The sequence below is a fragment of the Gossypium arboreum genome, chromosome 4, assembly GCF_025698485.1.
Source record: "Gossypium arboreum isolate Shixiya-1 chromosome 4, ASM2569848v2, whole genome shotgun sequence".
NCBI lineage: Eukaryota > Viridiplantae > Streptophyta > Magnoliopsida > Malvales > Malvaceae > Gossypium > Gossypium arboreum.
In genome coordinates, this window is record NC_069073.1 from 5,740,415 (window position 1) to 5,761,185 (window position 20,771).

Here is a 20,771-nt window from a genome sequence, read left to right on the forward strand (position 1 = left end):
TCATATCAATATTCATTAGTCACCTTTGCAGTTATCTCATCCATGATTCTCACCTCCATAAAATTTAGTAGTTTCCAGTTCCACTACGATATTATTTTATGAAAATAGATTGGGTTACGATCACATGCTATAGCCATTTAACTCTAAATAACCATTTCCATAATAACTTTCCGTCCCAAAATATTTAATTCATTTAAATTTTATCAATATCTATTATTATATATCTATATCTATACTATATTATTTATAATATATTTTAATTGCTTAATTGAATATTAAAAATTTGGTTGAATTAATGTATATCCACCTTGTTTTCCAAATCAATATTCGAGCCAGTCATTTTACATTAGCAAACCCAAAATTTTTCTTATTAAACTCCTTATTACCTAACTACCACCTTATTAGATAAGCAATTAAAAGATGACAAATGTAAATAGAAAGTGGGAGACTCCTTGACCACTCCCAATTTAAGGGATAGTCTCCTCATATAGTTACTGATGTATGATATAACATGATAGATGGGCCAATCCATGTAGGTTGAGTAAGATTTAGAATTTAGATGGGACACATGGGACGCGTGCTTGTGTTTGTTCTCCAACGTTATCTCCACAGCTCTTACAATAATTTTAATGGCGGAGAAACGTCTCTCAAATGCCCCCACTTTTTGAGTTGGGCAAATTACATATGAGAGAGAGGGTGATACCAAAAGCCACGTGTTCTTGCATGCGAGTCTCAGTTGTGTTTCACTTCAGCAAAAGCCAAGCCAACCTTCATCCTTCCTTTCTGCCCATCTGGTTTCAGTAGACTTTGAGTGACCAAATTTTCTGCTGATAACTTGCAGTGTCTCCAGCTGCCATGACGATCGTCTCGCCTGGCCTTTTCAAACACCCTTCAAGGTTTCTTTTCTCTTCTTATATACCCAGACTTTTCAGTTTCTTTACTATTTCCCTTTAGCTTCTCTCTCTCTAACTTTGTCTATCCTCGTTTTGCTGGTATGTTGTGGCTTTCTTAATGCTTTGGTTAGATTATGCTGTGAATGATGAAATACAATGCAAGTTTTAAGTGTTAACTTCTGTATATTTGTTTGGTGATTTTTTGCTTTGTTTAGTGAATTATATGTGGAATATGGTAGGCTGGGATTTGTACATAGTTGCAGTACGTGTATTGAAATGGGAAGGAAGGTGCTTTTTAGTTTTGAACCATTGCTTATAAAAATTAAGAATAGTTAGAGAATGTCACTAGATTTTCCTCAATTTCAATGGAATTAAGACCCAAACCCCAATTTTCTATTGGATGCTCTTATTACTGAAACCATCCTTGCTAGGAAGAAGGCAGTAGTCTCCATTAGCTCAAGTATTTAGTTTCTCTCTCTGTTGAGAGGAAATTTCTGCGAGGGTGAGTTGGGGGGGGGGGGGGCTGTAGATATTGCATTTGAATAAAATGTTTTTTGTCATTGACAAACTGAAAGGTGTTTGACACTTGTTAGAGGATCTTAATTTGTAAACTATATTGTACTAATTATCACCATCACCAAGACCCTCCATTGAGTTAATCAATTACATGATGCTTGTAAGGAAGTATACAAGGTCCTTATGGGATTGGTTTGTAGAACAGAACTTCCTTTTAATCTACTTATCTAAGAGCCATCTACTTGCTAGACCTGCTGACCTGTGAGATAGAAGGAATTGCTCTGGAAAGATCACCGCCTTACCATTATGAAATCTCAGTAACTCCTGGAGCCCTATGACATTTTCACATAAAAGTAAACATGGCTAATATATTGTTTTCAACATTTCATGATTACTGGTGGTGAATGATTATCTTAGATATTATTCCTCTTCCAGCTGCTGCTGCAGTAGTGTGACATTTTATTCTGCCATATAAATAACAGCTGCTGATCGTTCAAATTTGTTATTGGCTTTATCACTTGGAGCAATTAACTTAATGCATCGACAATGCAAGCTTTTATGTAGACTGGATCATTGCTGTATTGGTCCTTTGAGATAAATCCTAGTTTCAAAAAACTAGTTAAATGATGACTTGAGGCCGTTTGTTCTGGCATCATTACTCAAAATGAAGTGTCTAATAATGAGAAACTTTTTTGGTTTAGTCTACATAAATACTGATATAAAATTAGCAACTGCATTATTTGCTTTGTTTTCTCACTTATTTTCAGATGTTTCAGATCCTACAGTATTGTCGGTGTTGGTCTTCTTGGCACTTTCACATATCGTCACAAATATAAGATAAATCGAGTCAGCTTCTCCAGTTCTACTCCTTCTTACTAGTAATTCTCTCTCTCTCTCATTGCACTCATCTTTCTGTATTAGTTAGTTTTCATATCTTGATCTCCAACCTCCCTTTATTTCCTGGATTGTTTCTTTAATACATCTGAAAAGTTGTCGTGCAACACTATCAACAACGATGGAGGAAGTGAAGCCAGCATTTGATTCAGACAAAGCTGCTGTACTAGTTAACGAGCTTAGGAAAACCTTTAATTCCGGCAAGACAAAGAGCTATGAATGGAGAATATCACAATTGGAAAGCATATCAAAGATGATTGATGAAAAGGAGAAGGAAATTGTAGAAGCACTACAGAAGGACCTCTCAAAACCTGAACTTGAAGCGTTCTTATCAGAAGTATGTATTCTTCATTTCATCATCAATTGCCATGCTTGTGTATATGTTTCTTTGTGCCTTTTCTTTTATATTACCTTACAAGTTTCAACTCTTTTTATTCTTAATATCTTGCCTTCAGCTGTCAATTCATTAAATAATTTTTTTGTGTGCTCTCATAAACTTTCAAGCAAAATTGCATAGAAGATACTACCAAAATCTGAACCATTAACATCCATCTGTTAACCCTATATAGAGGGGAAAAGTGATTTTTATGTGTTGGGTTCTAGCATCTCTGCAATTTCTGAATTATTTGACACATATTGGAGGGCATTATATAATTGGCTTCTGGCACCAAGGAAGTCACATTCAGTTTATTATTTCCACTAAAAAGTACAAAGGCTTCTAAATTCTAAGGTGGTATATTTACCTAATGGCAAGGGCTAGAGTGAAATTGATAGTCATCTTAGCTGAAACTACGGGTGGATGATGGTTCTGTTCATCAATTAAGAGATCTGGTGCACATGGTGAATCATATCAAAGGTGCATCAGTTGTCAAGTCTTTCTTTCTCCATTGTTAAACCTTTCAAAATTGGTTTTTCTCTTTAGGTCTATGAGTTCTAATGCAGCACTTGATTTTTAGCTATAAGAGCATGTCCATGATTGAAAGATCAGCATCGTTTTGCATATTACAATTTTTTTTCATTCCTTTTTTCAGATTATCTGGTTGACTTTCATTAAAAGAGTTCGACAATTTAGCAATTTGTTTTTGTACAAGCACCAATATACTGGTTCGATATAAATTCAGACAATTAAGGTTATATTTCTGATAGAGAAAACCTTAATATGTTTAAATTGGGTATGTGTAATTTGGGTTTAGAGGCAATAGTAAGACATAAGGCAACCAAAAGAAACTACGATGGTTTGATCTTGCTGGATATCAATCTATAGGATGCCAAAATTGTATGCCATGCATTTATTATGTTCGAATAATTGACTTGGGTGCCATATGGACTTCAACTTATGTGTGATGTAGATTTTGATGGCAAGATCCTCATGTAAGTTGGCTCTGAAAGAACTTAAACAATGGATGATGCCACAAAAGGTAATTACTGTTACGGTTACAAATCTTAGACTAAATGTTACTATTTACATTTTGCTTACGAATTTTAGCGCCTTTTCAGGTTGAAACTTCGTTGGCAACTTATCCATCGTCAGCTGAAATTGTGGCAGAACCTCTTGGAGTCGTCTTGGTCATATCTACCTGGAACTTCCCTTTTTGTATGTTATTTTTATGCTGTTTAACTTATTTAAGCTAGTTAAAATGAATTGCCTAAGGTTTGTGGTACAATCTATTATTAGTTTTGTGTTATGCTTAGTATTTTCCTTAATTAATCACTCTTTTTCTTTTTGGTAATTTACATTAATTGATTTTTACACGTCTTTACACGCACTTCCTTTTACTCAATCCAACTTAAAGAGATATACTCACATCAATTTGCATGCTTGCCTCTTGATATCTTCAAAGTTGACTGTTATTATGTCTTCTTCTTTTCTTTCTTGATCAGAACCATTTTGTGTGTTAATCCTATGGGATTTTGAAGAACAGTAATGTTTACTTTGCTTTACCCTTAGTAATTTCTTAATATCATCCATTCTTCCTTTATCCCATCAATTTAAAGAATTTGAACTGAGATAGTAATGGACATGTGTCATATCTAATTTGTTTATGTATGTATGTATGCACGCAAGCATGTATGGGATGTGTCCTAATTGTTTTTATAAAGTTGTACCATTGCTTTAGAAACTTCTCTTTCTTTTTTCACTGATGCTGCAATTTGATATAAGAGGGATTCACTGGAGCTGTTTAGGCTTCTCATATATATTTTCAATAAACATCTATAATCAAAACGACATGATATGCCCCGTACACATCATTTGTCTTCATAATGGGATTCTGCTGCTTTATTGGATTCTACTGCTTTATTTAGGAAAGTTTACAATCTCAAGGTGCCACTAGGAATTTTCTTTGTGTATGGAATTGTTCTAAAACATAGCTGATGTTTTGATAGATTTTTTAGAATCATAAAATAATAGACACTAGGCAGCTTCAATTGTTTTCATTATTCTCTTATATTGTGCAAACTGAAATGTTTATTGGTCCATCTTCTAGCATTGTCTCTTGATCCGGTGATTGGAGCTATTGCTGCTGGCAATGCTGTGGTCCTCAAGCCATCAGAAATTGCTCCAGCCACATCATCACTGCTTTCAAGGCTAGTAGGGGAATATATGGATAAATCTGCTATAATTGTTGTTGAGGGTGCTGTTGCTGAGACCTCTGCATTACTAGAGCAGAAATGGGATAAGATCTTTTTTACAGGTAACCAATAATCTTCATATGTCTTGATTTCTCCAACTTTGATGCCTAAATTAATTTTTTTAGTCTTCCCTTAGACAGGCTCTACTTTTTGGTTCTCTTAGAATACATTCCAGCTTCATTGAGGCTACCTAGTAAATGGTTGGATAAATTCTCAACTTTTATCAATAAGATAAATATCAAACTCCATGAGAAAAAAGGAAAAGAAAAAACATTGTTATGCTCTCAATATAACAGGTTCTTATATTGGGAGATGAATTTTTGATCGAACTGTTCTTGTAATTCCATGGTTATTATTTGTGCTAAATAAATCAATCTATGCAGTCTCCTTAAAGTTGATGAATGTTGTTACCCTTTTTCACCTAAGCTACGAGGAGTAAAAATGAATCAATGAAATTTTCAAAAAGAAAAAATAATCAATGAACATTTTGGCTGTTTGAGAGGAAGCTGAAAATCCTGAGCTTCCTTTATATTGCATTAACTGTCAAATGTAAGTTCGTGATTTTTCATTGTTTAATTGAATTCACAACAATAAAATCTTAAAATACAGATACCTTTACATTGCAGGTGGGGCAAGAGTTGGGCGCATTGTGATGGCTGCAGCAGCAAAGAACCTTACACCCGTAACTCTTGAACTTGGAGGAAAGTGCCCGGCTGTTGTTGATTCCAATGTTAATTTACAAGTGAGAATAGTTCTGTTTACGTTAAGTCATCAATCCATCTTCAGTTATTCAATTGATCTGATTGTATCAATTTTAAGGTTACGGCAAGAAGGATTGTAGCCGGCAAGTGGGTATGCAACAACGGACAAGCTTGCATCGGTGTTGATTATATCATAACAACAAAAGAACTTGCCCCAAAGTTGGTAAGATTTTATCAAAGGAGTAAAACTCATTTTAAGGTCATTGTATTGAAACATGTTTGATCTACAGATAGCAACTCTAGTGAATGTAGTGGAGGAAATCTTCGGAAAAGATCTAATGGAATCAAAGGAACGATCCCGCATTATAAACTCATTTCACTTCAAACGTCTAGTAAATCTCTTGGAAGAGGATAAGGTCTCCAACAAAATTGTTTTCGGAGGCCAAAGGGATGAGAGCCAATTGTGAGTTTGATAATTGCCACCTTGTAATTATCTTTACCGATCTATTCTTTAATCACCGTGTAATAGTTGTTTTTATAATGCAGACAAATAGCTCCAACAATATTGTTGGATGTTCCCGAGGACTCGATGATTATGCAAGAAGAAATATTTGGACCATTACTTCCAATAATTACTGTGAGTTTCTTTTGTAAAAACTGTAAAACTCTAATATAAACCATAAAATTACATGTGACTTAAGCCATGTTAATATTGATTCTAATGTTTTGCCCTCGCTGTTCAGGTTGAAAGGTTGGAAGATAGCTTTGCTATGATAAACAGAAAGCCAAAACCTCTTGCTGCATATCTCTTCAGTGATGATGAACAGATTAAAAGGAAGTTTGTACAAAATATTTACGCCGGAGGAATGGCTATTAATGACACCATTCTACAAGTATTTCCGCTCTAAATAAATTTCATACAGAAAAAGCGATAGATGCATTTTCCTTTTGTCATTTATCTTCCTGTCAAGCATGAGATAGGGTTTCCATGATGAATTAATTCTTATGTTCAATGATTGGCATCCACATCACATCTTCCATTAATGTTTGGCTAATCATAAAAAACTGATGAAAACTGAGTCACTTGCATTACACTTCTTTGTTGGTCAATGGACTTCATAGTGCATCAGAAACATATGAAATTCATTGTACCTATAACGGTGATGTTAGAGCATATGGTCACCATCAGCATTTGGTTAGAACGAATATATTTCAACTAAACTCCGATCCCTTATGACAATCATTGCAGGTCACAGTTCCCACTCTACCTTTCGGAGGAGTCGGGGAGAGTGGAATGGGGTCATACCATGGGAAATTCTCTTTTGATGCTTTTAGCCATAAGAAGGCAGTTTTATACAGAAGTTTTGCAGGGGATTCGCCGACTAGGTACCCACCATACACACCGGGAAAGAAAAAGCAAATAAAAGCCTTACTCAGTGGCAAGTTACTTAACATTATGCTTGCTTTACTTGGATTCTATAAAGACTGAGACAATGCACACTGATTTGCTCTTCTCTTCTCAACTCATGATTTCTTTTTTAGTTTGCATTCAAGATGAACCCTTCTGGTACCTACAAAGAACTGAGAATGGCAGAATTTAGTGAACAAATTGATTATACGTAATTACCAATAAAATAAAAGTAATGAATATAGATAAGCTTATTTTATCTTTAAAATTAATAATGATGTTTATTTGCTTCTTCTTTTTTCTGTACAATTTTTTGTTTTACATTATTATTTACATGCGTTTAAATATTTATTAAACAAATTGATTAATACATCAGAGCTAGTGGTGCAACCACTACTGGCCCATGCTAAATTCAATAACCTTGAAGCTAAAAGCTACATTAAATCGATTGGTATAATTAAGATATCATTCATATTTATTTTATAATTTATGAATAATTTTATTAAGATTTATAATTGTTCTCTCTTATAATGTTATTTTAAAATTTAAATATAAATTCTTTTTTAAAATACAATATCTTATCACTACCTTCAACAATAGTTAATGATAGGAACTTCATTGTTAATAGTGTTTAAAAGATTGTGATATAGTATTTAATTTAGACATGAATATTAATTGAGCAAAGTAAATCATCATTCCAAAATATATACCAATTGTTAATGCATAACAAATTGTTTGCATTTTCATACCCATTGTTAACACAAAAGGAAAACAAATATAGGAATTTTCCTCAATCAAATATATGCAATATGGAGGTATGTAAGCAGAGTGCGATAAATTTCATTTTTTTTTTTTTTTTTGCTATTAGATGATTTGTCTCGAATTAATTAATATACATTCGAATTTTAAGACAAGCATTTTGAACTATGATCTTTTGAAAATCAATCAGAATGTCTATTGATTATGTATGTTAAACACATTTGAAGACAAGGTGAATTTTGTGGCAGTTTTTATGGCTGAAATAGTAGCCACAATTTTAGGCACTATTTCATTTTTAACTTTGTCTATTTTTAAAATTGACAAAATTTAGAACAAAAGTAGTAAGCTATTTATTGTGGAATTATTCGGACGAATAAAAACTCAGAATATGAAGACCAATTATGTTGAAATTGAAGACTTGAGAATTGTTACTTGCGGTACAAGTACTTGAGAATTGTTACTTGCGGTACAAGTTTGGTTATATACAAAACAAGTAAAATTACTTTCTATAATTAAAAACTTTGAATTACAACAAGACTCTTATGGAATTATTATCCTATGCTGATTTTTAGCTTTATTGTAGAGAAAAATGATTAGATTATAACTCTTATGTAAATAAAACTTAAGTTCTGTCTAGGTTAAATGAGTAATCGAGAGACCTAGAGTTTGAAAGAGCACAAATTTGTTCAAGTTAAGAATGTTTTATGTGTGCATTGTTTTTGTAAGTAATCAAGAGGGTTTCTTGGATTGCAAGACTAAGCTTTCGAAGGAGAAGCTTAGTGGGAGAGCAATCTAGTTTTTGTACATGATGAGGCCGCTAAATTAGTGAGTGTTAAACTAGTGTTAGGACTTAAATTATTAGTTGTACTATGAGAAAGATAGTGGATCATTGCTCTAGCCAAGACCTCAAAGGTGTAGTCTAAGATCAAATTGCGTAAACAATCTCGGTGTTCAACTTTACTTTTGTGCACATTTTGATATCGTGGTTGAAACTATGGCCATAGTTCCAAGCATCATTTTAGCTAGAGTTTTGGTTTGCTAAGCAACTATCCCCTCATTTCTACAATTGGTATCAAAGCTTCACACTTAACACAAACAGTGATCATCCTGGTTGATATACTTGCAATGGAAGGTTCTTTAGTCTCGCATCCCTTTATGCTCGATGAAGCAAATTACGCATATTGGAAAGCTAAGATGAAAACGTTCATTAAGTCAACAAATAAGCAAGTCTAAAGGGTTACTTTAACTAGATAGGCTCATCCCTTCACTAAAATTAAAGGAGTAAAAACTCCCAAGACCGAGGCAACCTGGAATACTGAAGAAGAAATGACTGCTAATGCCAACTCCAAAGCACTTTATGTCATTTTCTATAGGGTAGATGCACAGGAGTTCAAAAGGATTTCAAAGTGTACTGAAGCAAAGGAGGCCTAGGAAATACTAGAGACAACATATGAAGGGACCAATACAATGAAACAATCAAAGCTTCAGATGCTGACAACCAAATTTGAGACTCTGAGGATGCAAGAATTAGAGACCACTGGAGAGTTTTATGCTAAATTTTGTTACCTGGCCAATTAGGCTTTTGCTTTAAGGAGTAAGTACTCAAACTCTAAACTTGTGATGAAGGTTCTTAGGTTATTACCTGAGAGGTTCAGCATCAAAATAACAATCATCGAGAACTTTAACTTTATCCTTTCAACTAAAATTTCGTTTAATCTTTAAAGAACTTTTAATTAATATAGTTTTATAACTATATTTCACCCACATCATCAGTATGCTATAATCTAGTATATATAATATCTTAGACAAAATTGGTGCCATGAGTCAAACGACAAAACAACTTGGTTGAGAAATGACTAAAACTCTCTTTTTTTTTACAAAGTAATAAATATCTCTATGATGGTGTATTTTTGTCTTTATATTTTTATATAAAATATAAAAATACCTACACATAATGAGTTTTTTTTTGTACATGCATTTGCATGTATTCTAAAATCTAACTATAAATAAAGGGTATAATGATAAATTAAACTTCAACTTTTATATTTTTATGTAAATTTAGTTTTATTCTTTTATTATTATCTAAATTTGGCTCTCAACCTTTTAAATAAGTCAAATTTGACCATTAATCTTTCAAAAAGAGTTGAATTGTTAATTTTTAATGGAAATATTAATTAAAATGTTAAATTCCTAAACATGACAGTCCGTATGGTAATCCATAGGGATTGTCACTCAGGTTGTCACGCCAACATCGTTAAAAGATAATTAATGTTTTAGTCAGCATTTTTGTTAAAAAAATTGCTTTGATTCTTTTTGAAATATTAATAATCAAATTTAATTTTAAAAAATAAGGATCAAATTAACAAAATATGTAAATATTAAATATTAAATTTATCATTATGTTTTCCATAAAATAACATTTCAACTAAATTAGATATAGATTGATAAACTACAGACGTAGTGATTAAGATTCTCTTACATCAGAAACTACAAGCCTTGCTTTTGCACTGCAATCCCTGAATTTAGTTGCCCTGAAAATGAGAGGCAAGCTCTTTTGAAGATTAAGCAACATCTCAAAGACCCTTCAGACATGTTAGCTGATTAGAGATTGCTGCCAATGGTTTGGAGTATTTTGCAACAATGTTACTTACTGGCCATGTCACTGAACTTCAGCTTGGAAGTTCCAATGATAACATCGCATCAAGGATTAAAAAAGCTGGGAGGATCAAGCTAGGTGGTTAGTTGAGCCCTGCTTTACTGGATTTGAAACACTTGTCTTACTTGGAGTTAAGCAACAATGATTTTGATCCAACTCAAATCCCTGATTGGTTTTGAAGCTTGACTTCCCATCTGCACTATCTGAACATCTATGGTAATCAAGTCCAAGGAAAAACCCCAGATTTGCTCACAAAGCATGCCTTTCTTGTGTTATACTTAAGTTGCAACAACTTCACTGGTTCATTGCCTGGTATCTCCTTAAATGTGACAGCTTTAGATCTTTCTAACAATGTTTTGTCAGGACGTATGTCCCAGTTTTTGTGCCACAAAAAGCATCAGATGAGACTGGAAGTTCTCAACCTTGAGGGTAATCTCTTGTCAGGAGAAATGGAGAAGTAAGGTGGTCATTAAATTGTGCAACAACAATTTTAGTGGTGAAATCCCAAGATCCATGGGAGATTTAACTTCTCTTCAGTCCTTGCACCTAAGAAACAACAATCTAGAAGGTGAGATGCCTGAATCACTAAGAAATTGTACTCAATTACTCACTCTTAAGTCTTAACTTTGTTGCTAATCATCAGCCTGGAGAAATTCCACCATGGATGGGAGAAAGGCTCTCAAAATGGATCATCATCAGCCTTCAACCAAACAGGTTTCATGGTCATATGCCAGAGCAAATTTGTGATCTATCCTCTCTTCAAAACCTGGACCTCTCCCACAACAATCTGTCAGGAAATATCCAGGCTGCATCAACAATCTTACTGCAATGGTCTCAAGAAAAACATCAGATAGCAAGATACCATATAACACTTGAAAGGGATGCTGCTTTTTTGACAGTATAGCCCTTGTGATGCTTGATTATTGCAGTATCCATAGACAAACCCAATTGGTGGATCCTTGAGACAACAATTTTAGAAATTCAATCAATTTAGTGCTTCATTTTCAGTCAAGGAAGTAAGTGATGGTAAGGATAAGAATGCAGTTTGGAACATATTATTATCATATACTATATATGGAATTGTATTCTTTTGGTGGAATCATAATTTCAGTCAAATTGTGAAATATTGAGTCCAGTCCAAAAAGGTTAACAGGATGAAGGCCAGATTGCAGAAATCATGCATACCAATTCTAGAAATAGCAACATAGCATATTTCATAATATTCATATTTGAAAAAATGGTCTACATATATTACAAGAATATTCCTACAATTTCGTTGAATATTCAAAATGAAGAAAATGGACGGCTCATTTTATATTACACCCACGAGCGATCCAATTGTTTGTCACCCACCGCCTCCTATTGAATTTGAATTTGACCCATTGTTCGTTTGGCAATGTGTGTGTGCATGAATCTAAATTAAAAATGTTTTTAATTTGGATTGGACCCCACAATTGTAGGATTTTTGGTCTACATTGGCTTAAAATGTCTTGGGTAGATACATGAACATGTCTTGCAACGGTGACAGCTGCTCCATTTGGTAATCAACTTGACTGGCAAACGGGTCTTCATCTATGAAATCCAACCCGAAATCAAGCTCATTCCATCTCCCTTCACTTTTCACTTCTTTCTCCCACGTGATTTCCGGTGACGGCACGTGCTCCGACCAACTCGACTCCGAACCATCCGTTTGTATTGCATCGTTCTTCATCGCCATCACCGACCGCGGTTGTTGCATGTTTTGACCATTCATTATGATGCCCAGTTTCTCATCTTCCATTTCTGGGTAACTTAACGATTTTTGTTCACTCGGAAAATGTTTCTCTATGCTTCCTTTCTTGTTGTATATTCGACATAACACCCAATCATCAAGCTGCAATCAAAAAATAGAACAAACCCACCATTTAGCCCAAATCAACAGTAAAAAGTGTCGGTGTCAACTGTCAAAGTTGGCAACTCCAATTTCCAATAAAACAAATAATTATATCCACTTACCCTCAAGTTGTTGCTTCTCTTGCCGGCGGACCTATCAACATTGGCGAGGCGATACTCGTGCATAATCCAGTTGGTTTTGACACCGCGTGGGGCTTTACCAGCGTAGAAAACGAGTGCTTTTTTTATGCCCAGTGCCTTGGGCTTTCCGATAGGCTTATCGGCTCCGGTCGCTTTCCAATATCCGGTTCCAGCCGCCCTGTTCGGCCGACACCCATTTGGGTATTTTCGATCCCTTGGAGAAAAGAAATACCACTCTTTTTCACCATACAACGCCATATCTACACCAAATATATCAAATTAATTAATCACTCTCCCAAATATTTCAAATCGGCAGGGCCTTGGCCCTAAAAATGAATAACTCTAGTTTTAGTCCCTTTTAAAATGGTAAAATTGCAATTAAACTCTCCAAAATTTTGCAATTCAAGTCTGGACCCTAAATTTCTTTACTGGGTTCGGCCCCTTTTTCCCGAAACCAAACAAATCAAGCATATATAAAAGGACAAACCTGGAAGCTGCCATGGATCAAACTTGTAAAGATCAATCTCAGCAATGATGGGCACAGAAATAGGCTGAGAAGCACATTTCCTACACAAATAATGATTCACCAATTCGTCATCTGTAGGATGGAATCTGAAACCAGGTGGCAACTCTAACTCTCCCTTCATTCTCTGAACTCTTTAAACTCTTCTTCCTTTTTAGACTTAACTTTCTTAAGCTCCTCTTTAAAAAAGCTGTAAATATGCCTTCTTTGTGTTGTTGGCTGTTGGTACCGGGTGGTCTTTTGTTGGCGGATGTTGAATTGAAACGCAGAGAACGAGTGAGAGGGAAGATTTTATAGGGAAAAAAGGCACGTGCGGATGTCGGCTGTCTTTGGATTTTAGTTAGAACGCAAAAGAAGCTTTAAGGTTGTCATGTAGTAGCTGACGCAGCCCTATTTGGCTTTTGGAGAGGACGAATGAGGGATATTGTAGGGACGTCATCGCTTCCATCATGGACTTAGGGACCTACTACCTATCCAGTAGTATTCACCGTCGTTGACTGTTTTCTCATCTGAAAGTGTTGGACAGCATCTTATACGCTTCCCACACTGCTACTGGTTGTCCACCTCGTTTGACCCCTTGTTAAAAGCTTACAGTTTTAAGTAAAAATAAAATCATTGTAGGAATAAATAGACTCAACTAAAAATTGATGGTTTCATGGGTGATATAAAATTTTTAATTTTTTTCTTAATTTTTAATTATTGTTGAAGTAATAATTGAACGGATCGAATGAAAAACTGATGATTTAACCGATTTAAAATTTAAAATGTTGATTTAAGTTGTTTTTGCTTAACCTAGTAGATATATTAGCTCTCTTATCCAAAACTCCTCCCTAACCCATAAATAAGAAGATAATGTGCTTTAAGGCACTCGAACTTATGTCTTCCTACATTAACAATAATGCTCATGTCAATCGAACTAAAACTCAATTGACCTTATCCTATTTACCTTTAGATAAACGATATTGTATGAAAGTATGATTTCTTCTATTCTCTTTGTAAGGATTGAAGACTTTTTGATTGGGTGAGTTCAAAGAAGTATTGTTTAGCCTGCCTTATTTTTCTTTCTTCATTTTTTTCCTTATATCAAAAAACATATTAATAACTCAATCAAAATTATCTCCAAGAACAAAATTTTGTTATGCTTAATATCTTTAATTTGATTTGTATCTGTTTTAATTCTACCCTTTTTTCGAGTAGTTTTTTATTTGCCAAATTGCCCGAGGCTTATGCTTTTTTGAATCCAATCGTAGATTTTATGCCAGTAATACATGTTCTCTTTTTTCTCTTAGCCTTTGTTTGGCAAGCGTTTCAGGTCGATGGATCTTCTCAACTGGAAGATCCCCTATATGGATAATATATGTATAATACACATTCAAGCTGATCGAGCCTAATTATATTCTAATTGTTTTGTTCCGAAGCAAAGATATCCACGGGGTGGTCGCCCTATTTAGATATTCACGACCGAGAAGTACTGGATTCTCTTTGGGATAGGTCCTGAAAGGAGAAGGAAAGCTGGAATGCCACTAGGCGTCTATATTATTGAATTCACCCGACCCGATAGTACCCATTTTTGAAACGTCTAGTGCCAAAGTCACGGAATGGGTAAGTCGCCAATCTCTAAAATGGACTATGTAATGTACTTTATCCTCTGAGTTATCGGGGGGCATTTTACCAGAGGTTTATATTGTATCAATCTACCCTTGTGTAAGTGATTCCTGTTGAAGCATATACTTGGAGGTAGGTGCAAGGTGAACAATTTCAAAGCGGACTCCCCATTCATTAGATAGAGAAGATCCCTAAGATCTCGTGATCTACTGCCGAACTTATTCCAATTTAATGAGCATTCTCAATATTATGCCTTGAAAAGGACTTGAACCTCCACGCTCTTTAGCACGAGATTTTGAGTCTCGCGTGTCTACCATTTCACCACCAAGGCATCTTGAAAGTGAATCGTATTCCATGAATATGATATCTATCTAGTGTGATATATGGAATATACGACAAATGTGGAGTGTTGGAGTATTTCTATTGATCGGTCATGTCATATAGGCTCGAGTCGGACATCCAATTGCTTCGATTTGAAGTACCCGAAGGATGTCTATATTAAAATTATATTAAATATATATAGATTATATTAAAAAGATGGACAATCAAACCTATTTATTTCTTGATTCAATAGAAGAAAAAAAAGAGGTTTCAACTTTTATTAAATGTAAATATATATTAGGTCTTATCATCTCTGTATTACATTTAACTTAAATATTCAGTTTATATACTTTAATTTAACATAAATCAATTTTTCTCCTATTATTAATAATAAGTTGATGCTTTAATGTCTTTTATCAACAAAAAAATATTTATGCTTTAGTTCAAACCGCCAACCCCTTCTGAAAAAAAAAATGAAATTCCCCACTCGTTTAGTAGGTGAAGTCAAGGATATTAAAATAATTATGTTTCATGAAATTTGTTATTTTAAAAATAAAATTAAGTTAGTCTCATTATTTAGACCATTGGGTCTTGACCCATGCTCTATGCGGTTCGAACCTAGGGTTCGTATTTAAGGAGCTCGCATTCAGGACATCCTTATCAGCTTACTCAATTGTGATCTCTACATGTAATTTTTCAATATATTTTTAGCAAGGGAGAGACTCTCTTGTAGCATCTTATTCTGCTCCACTAATTTCTTATTTTCTTCATCCAAGCTATTATGTAATTCGTGAGCCATTTCTAGTGCTCCCATGGTAGACTGGTAAGCATTTTTAGTCTCTTTCTTTTTCACGTCTACTTCGTCAATACCCTTAGTGATCCCCACACTGACCATGCCAGCTTCAACTAAGACAACTTGAAAAGAAAGTATAAGCTCCTGTAAAAAAGGGTTTTCTTATACAGCTGGACGATCTAGAAGGATAGATATGCTCTTTTGCCTCTTCGAGTATGAAATTTTTCCACTGTTTTCTCATTTCATTAGGACTGTGAGGAAACTTTTGTATGTTGAGATGCTCGTACCATGAAAATAATTTTCCTGTCTCAACACCAGAAACAGTAAACTTCATGAAACCACTAGGAGGGCCATAATCAACAATTACCCCGAATGTATCTTCAATTAGTGGTCTTGGTGGTGTTTAAAGATCAGTAGGAGAGTTAAGGGGAGAAGCAACTACAACAGGGACTGTACCAATAGGAGCTACATTGTCGAATGTTGCAACATGATCTTTTCTTTTATTCTGACGAAGCTCCTTTACTAGACTGCCCTCATCTTCACTACTCAGTACAATACTAGCAGTTCCTGCAGTAGTCTTCTGTTTCTTTCTACTGCTTACACTCCCTTTCCCAGCAGCAGTACCAGAGGCACCAGCTCATACATTTTGCATAAAGGATCGCACGTTCATGTATCGTTGATCTTTTTGGATAAACTAGCGGATACTTCTGAACTCTCTTCAACATCGTGAACTGTGCCTGCATCAAAAAGTGTATTATCAACACTAACAATTAGCATAAGAGCATTCGCACCACTTTTTGGATCCCTTGAAGGTTTCAAGAACTATGGACGAGGCTTTAGTTTATAAAAACTATAAAAATAATTCTTAAGTTCCTTTTTCCTCCCTAAGTATATAAGCCCCAAATCATCAGTGGTTCCATGCGGCCACGCGAACTGTGTAGGCAGTACTATCACAGTGTTTGCACCATTACCATCATCAATAGACCGTCATCCATTAGGGCTTAAATTTAAGAGGAAGTGCTGAAACATATTTCTAACAATTAACACCTCCTCCAAATTTAGTACGCAACCCTTGCAAAGTCTATAATATTGATCACACCCAATTTCAAACATAATTTCTTGCTTTTTCAAGCATATACTCTTGCTAGGTATCGACCATTCAATTGAAAAATCAAAACCACTTTTAAGCTTATACTTAACAGCTATGTACTTGTAACGATTTAAATGAAGGTTTAAAGACCAATTCAAGATGATTGATTCTACATCTTCAAGAGGAGAAAAATAAAATAAACCCACCAAACTACCCTAATTGCATGTTTTCAATTGGTAAAAATTTTGGAAAACGATAATTAATGACACTTCCTCCCGCTGGCAACATTCAATGAAATATGTCATTGCGACCTGCTACGAAAAGCCAGAAAAAAGTCCCGGAGCTATCCTATATTCATCGAGAATGTGGCAGAAGAAGGGGTAGAGTGATAAATGGAAACCTGCATCTATCATATGCAGTAGAAGTAGGAAACTCCCGTCGATGGTATTGCTCAATCGGTTTAATATTTCTCTTTAGTGGTGCAAACATAAGCCTTTGCCTCCACTGAAGTATTCACTTCACGACGTTATGAATAGATGTTTTGAATAACACAATCACTTCCTCTCATCCTAACCACTGTGTTCTAATAAACCAAGAAAAAATCACAAGAATAATGGAAATTTTAAGAAAATTACATATAATGTTGCTCTTCTCAACAACGACTTCTTCTTCAAAATCTCGATTTCAAACAGTTTAGTTTTTAAGGCTCAAGCAACCTCCTTTTAAAAGGGTATTGTGCTTTAATGATTCATGTCTCTGAGAATAGGGTCACAATCAACTATATCACTCCTTAATACATGGCGAAGTATACGTTACAAGTTAAAACGTAAGTCGCACATAATAAGCTTCTCCTTACGTAACCTCTCGTCTCATAAAATCAGGTTCTAAGAAGAGTCACTTTATTACTTTTTTTTGAATCACGTGGTATTAAACGCAAATTAGATAAGAAAAATTTAGTATCATTATGGCATAGGCGCTTAGGTCATATCTCAAAAGTTAGAATTGAACGCCTTGTGTCTGATGGTATTTTAAAGTCCCTTAACTTCACAAACTTTGATGTTTGTATCGATTGCATCAAGAGAAAACAAACCAAAACCAAGAGATTGGGTGCCAATAGATCTTCAGACGTCTTAGAATTAATTCATACAGATATTTGTGGGCCATTCCCTACGGCATCATGGAATGGTCAACGATATTTCATAACATTCATAGACGACTACTCACGTTATGGGTACTTATATCTCATTCATGAGAAATCTCAATTTTTGGACGTGTTCAAAATTTATAAAGCTGAAGTTGAGAATCAACACAACAAAAGGATTAAAAACGTTACATCTGATCGTGGTGGTGAGTACTATGGTAGATATGATGGCTCAGGAGAACAATGTCCAAGACCATTTACGAAATTCCTAGAGGAATATGGTATTGTCCCACAGTACATCATGCCAGGATCACCAAGTATGAATGGTGTAGCTGAAAGACGAAACAGAACTTTTAAGGATATGGTAAAGAGCATGATTGCTCATTCTACCTTACCTGAGTCCCTCTGGGGAGAAGCATTAAAGACAGCAGCTTACATTCTGAATAGAGTACCCAATAAAGCAGTTGCAAAAACACCTTATGAACTTTGGACAGGTCAAAAGCCTAGTCTAAAGCACTTTCACATTTGGGGATGTCCAGTTGAGGTAATGCTTTATAAGCCACATAAAAAGAAATTAGACTCCAAAACAGTAAGCAGCTACTTTATTGGCTATTCTGAGCAATCTAGGGGCTATAAATTTTATGATCCCATAATAAAGAATATTTTTGAGACAGGAACTGCAACATTTTTTGAGGATGTTGAGTTTGGAGGGAGAAATAAGGTTAGAGACATTGCTTTTGAGGAAGAACTGGATTCTAACTCAATTCCTACTATCACTTTTGACGATGTTCAGGTTCTTATACCTATCATTGATCAAGAAGTGAATCCAGAACCTCTCCAAGACAATGTTGAACAACTTCCCATTCAAAATAAGGTGATTGTTCCAGAAAAACAAACTCAACAACCTCAAGAACAAGTGCCATTAAGGAGGTCTACAAGAGAAAGGAGAAATGCTATTTTAGATGATTATATTGTATTTCTCCAAGAACATGAGGATGATAATTGAATGATGGAAGATGATCCAATCAACTTTCATCAGGCCATGAAAAGTTTTAATTCTCAAAAGTGGATTGATGCCATGAAAGATGAGTATAAATCTATGCAAGACAATAAAGTTTGGGAACTTGTCCCATTACCTGAAGGTGCAAAACTAATTGGTTGTAAATGGATATTTAAAACCAAGAGAGATGCAAATGGTAATGTGGAAAGGTATAAGGCACGCCTTGTAGCTAAAGGATATACTCAGAAAGAAGGCATTGATTTTACAGAGACCTTCTCTCCAGTTTCATCGAAAGACTCTTTCAGGATAATCATGGTACTTGTTGCTCATTTTGATCTTGAGTTACATCAGATGGATGTTAAGACTGCGTTTCTTAATGAAGACATCAAAAAAACAATTTATATGGTACAACCAGAAAATTTTGAGTCGAAAGACTCAAAGAATATGGTTTGAAAATTGACAAAATCCATCTATGGACTCAAACAAGCTTCCTGTCAATGGTACTACAAGTTTTATCAAATAATTGTTTCATTTGGTTTTGAGATGAATATTGTTGATGATTGTGTGTATCACAAAATTCAATGGGAGTAAGTACATATTTCTGGTTCTATATGTTGATGATATTTTGCTTGCCACTAATGATATAGGCTTATTACACGAAACCAAGAGATTTTTATCCAAGCATTTTGAGATGAAAGATCTTGGGGACGCCTCTTTTGTTTTAGGAATTCAGATATATCAAGATTGATCTCGAGGTATTCTTAGATTATCACAAAAGAGCTATATCGATAAAGTACTCAAAAGGTTTGGGATGCAGAATTATAGACTAGGTGACACCCCTGTCGCTAAAGGAGACAAATTTAGTCTTACTCAATGCCCTAAAAGTAACCTTAAAATTTAGGAAATGCAAAAGATTCCTTATGCATCAGCTGTTGGGAGTTTAATGTATGCTCAAGTATGTACGCGTCTGGACATTGCGTACATTGTTGGGATGTTAGGCAGATATTTAAGCAACCCTGGTATAGAACATTGGATAGCAGCCAAAAGGGTTATGAGATATCTTCAGAGAACAAAAGGTTACATACTTACTTATAAGATATCAGATCTTTTGGAGGTCATAGGGTATTCTGATTCTAATTTCGCTGAATGCCAAGATTGTAGGAAATCTACATTAGGCTATATTTACCTGTTAGCCGGATGAGCTATATCTTGGAAAGTGTCAAACAAACGCTTGTAGCTTCGTCCACTATGGCAGCAGAGTTTGTAACATGCTATGAGGCATCAAACCATAGAATATGGTTGCGGAACTTTGTCACAGAGCTGCACATTTTGGAGAATGTAGAAAGACCACTCAAATTATTTTGTGACAATAAGTCAGCAGTGTTGTATTCTAATAACAACAGGAGTTCATCTAAGTTAAAGCATATTGATATAAAGTTCCTAGTTGTAAAAGAAAGAGTACAAAATGCTCAAATATCCATAGAGCATATTGGGACAAACTCCATGATAGCGGATCCGCTCACAAAAGGTTTACCATCCAAGGTCTTTCATGAGCACACTGCTCACATGAGTGTTACATTGTTTGAGGATATCATGATTTAGTGGGAGTTTATATTTCAGACATTTATGTATTTGGTTATTTTTTGATCAGAAATGAAGTATTCAGTTTATTCACTCTGTTTATTATTTTGAAATTGACCTCACTTAAGTTTAAGGAGGACCAGATGGAAATAGACATGTTTAGATCATATTGCATGTAATTTCCATGCTACACATCCATTCTTGATCTATGTCATTTGGTTGTGTTAATATACGTGATCATGGATG

General features: G+C 34.9%; 2 protein-coding genes across 3 annotated transcripts; one reads left to right on the forward strand and one right to left on the reverse strand.

Annotated features, from left to right (window-relative positions):
• Positions 1-501: 501 nt before the first annotated feature.
• Positions 502-7,318, forward strand: LOC108458013 (aldehyde dehydrogenase family 3 member I1, chloroplastic-like). Of its 2 annotated transcripts, XM_053026943.1 has the most exons (13): positions 502-896; positions 2,177-2,287; positions 2,400-2,640; positions 3,653-3,721; positions 3,801-3,897; positions 4,790-4,996; positions 5,561-5,676; positions 5,754-5,858; positions 5,926-6,098; positions 6,182-6,272; positions 6,379-6,528; positions 6,885-7,074; positions 7,178-7,318. In XM_053026943.1, exons 1-13 carry the CDS (start codon positions 856-858, stop codon positions 7,234-7,236), a joined length of 1,650 nt encoding a protein of 549 aa, XP_052882903.1. In that variant the 5' UTR covers positions 502-855; the 3' UTR covers positions 7,237-7,318. The 2 variants fall into 2 exon arrangements, with proteins under 2 accessions (XP_052882903.1, XP_052882904.1); XM_053026944.1 differs by having other exon boundaries at positions 505-896; positions 2,186-2,287; positions 6,885-7,318.
• Positions 7,319-11,646: 4,328 nt separating this feature from the next.
• LOC108459410 (protein ATAF2-like) lies at positions 11,647-13,314 on the reverse strand. Its single transcript, XM_017758773.2, has 3 exons — positions 12,959-13,314; positions 12,454-12,731; positions 11,647-12,331 (listed from the first exon to the last, which is right to left on the reverse strand). Exons 1-3 carry the CDS (start codon positions 13,116-13,118, stop codon positions 11,939-11,941), a joined length of 831 nt encoding a protein of 276 aa, XP_017614262.1. The 5' UTR covers positions 13,119-13,314; the 3' UTR covers positions 11,647-11,938.
• Positions 13,315-20,771: the final 7,457 nt, after the last annotated feature.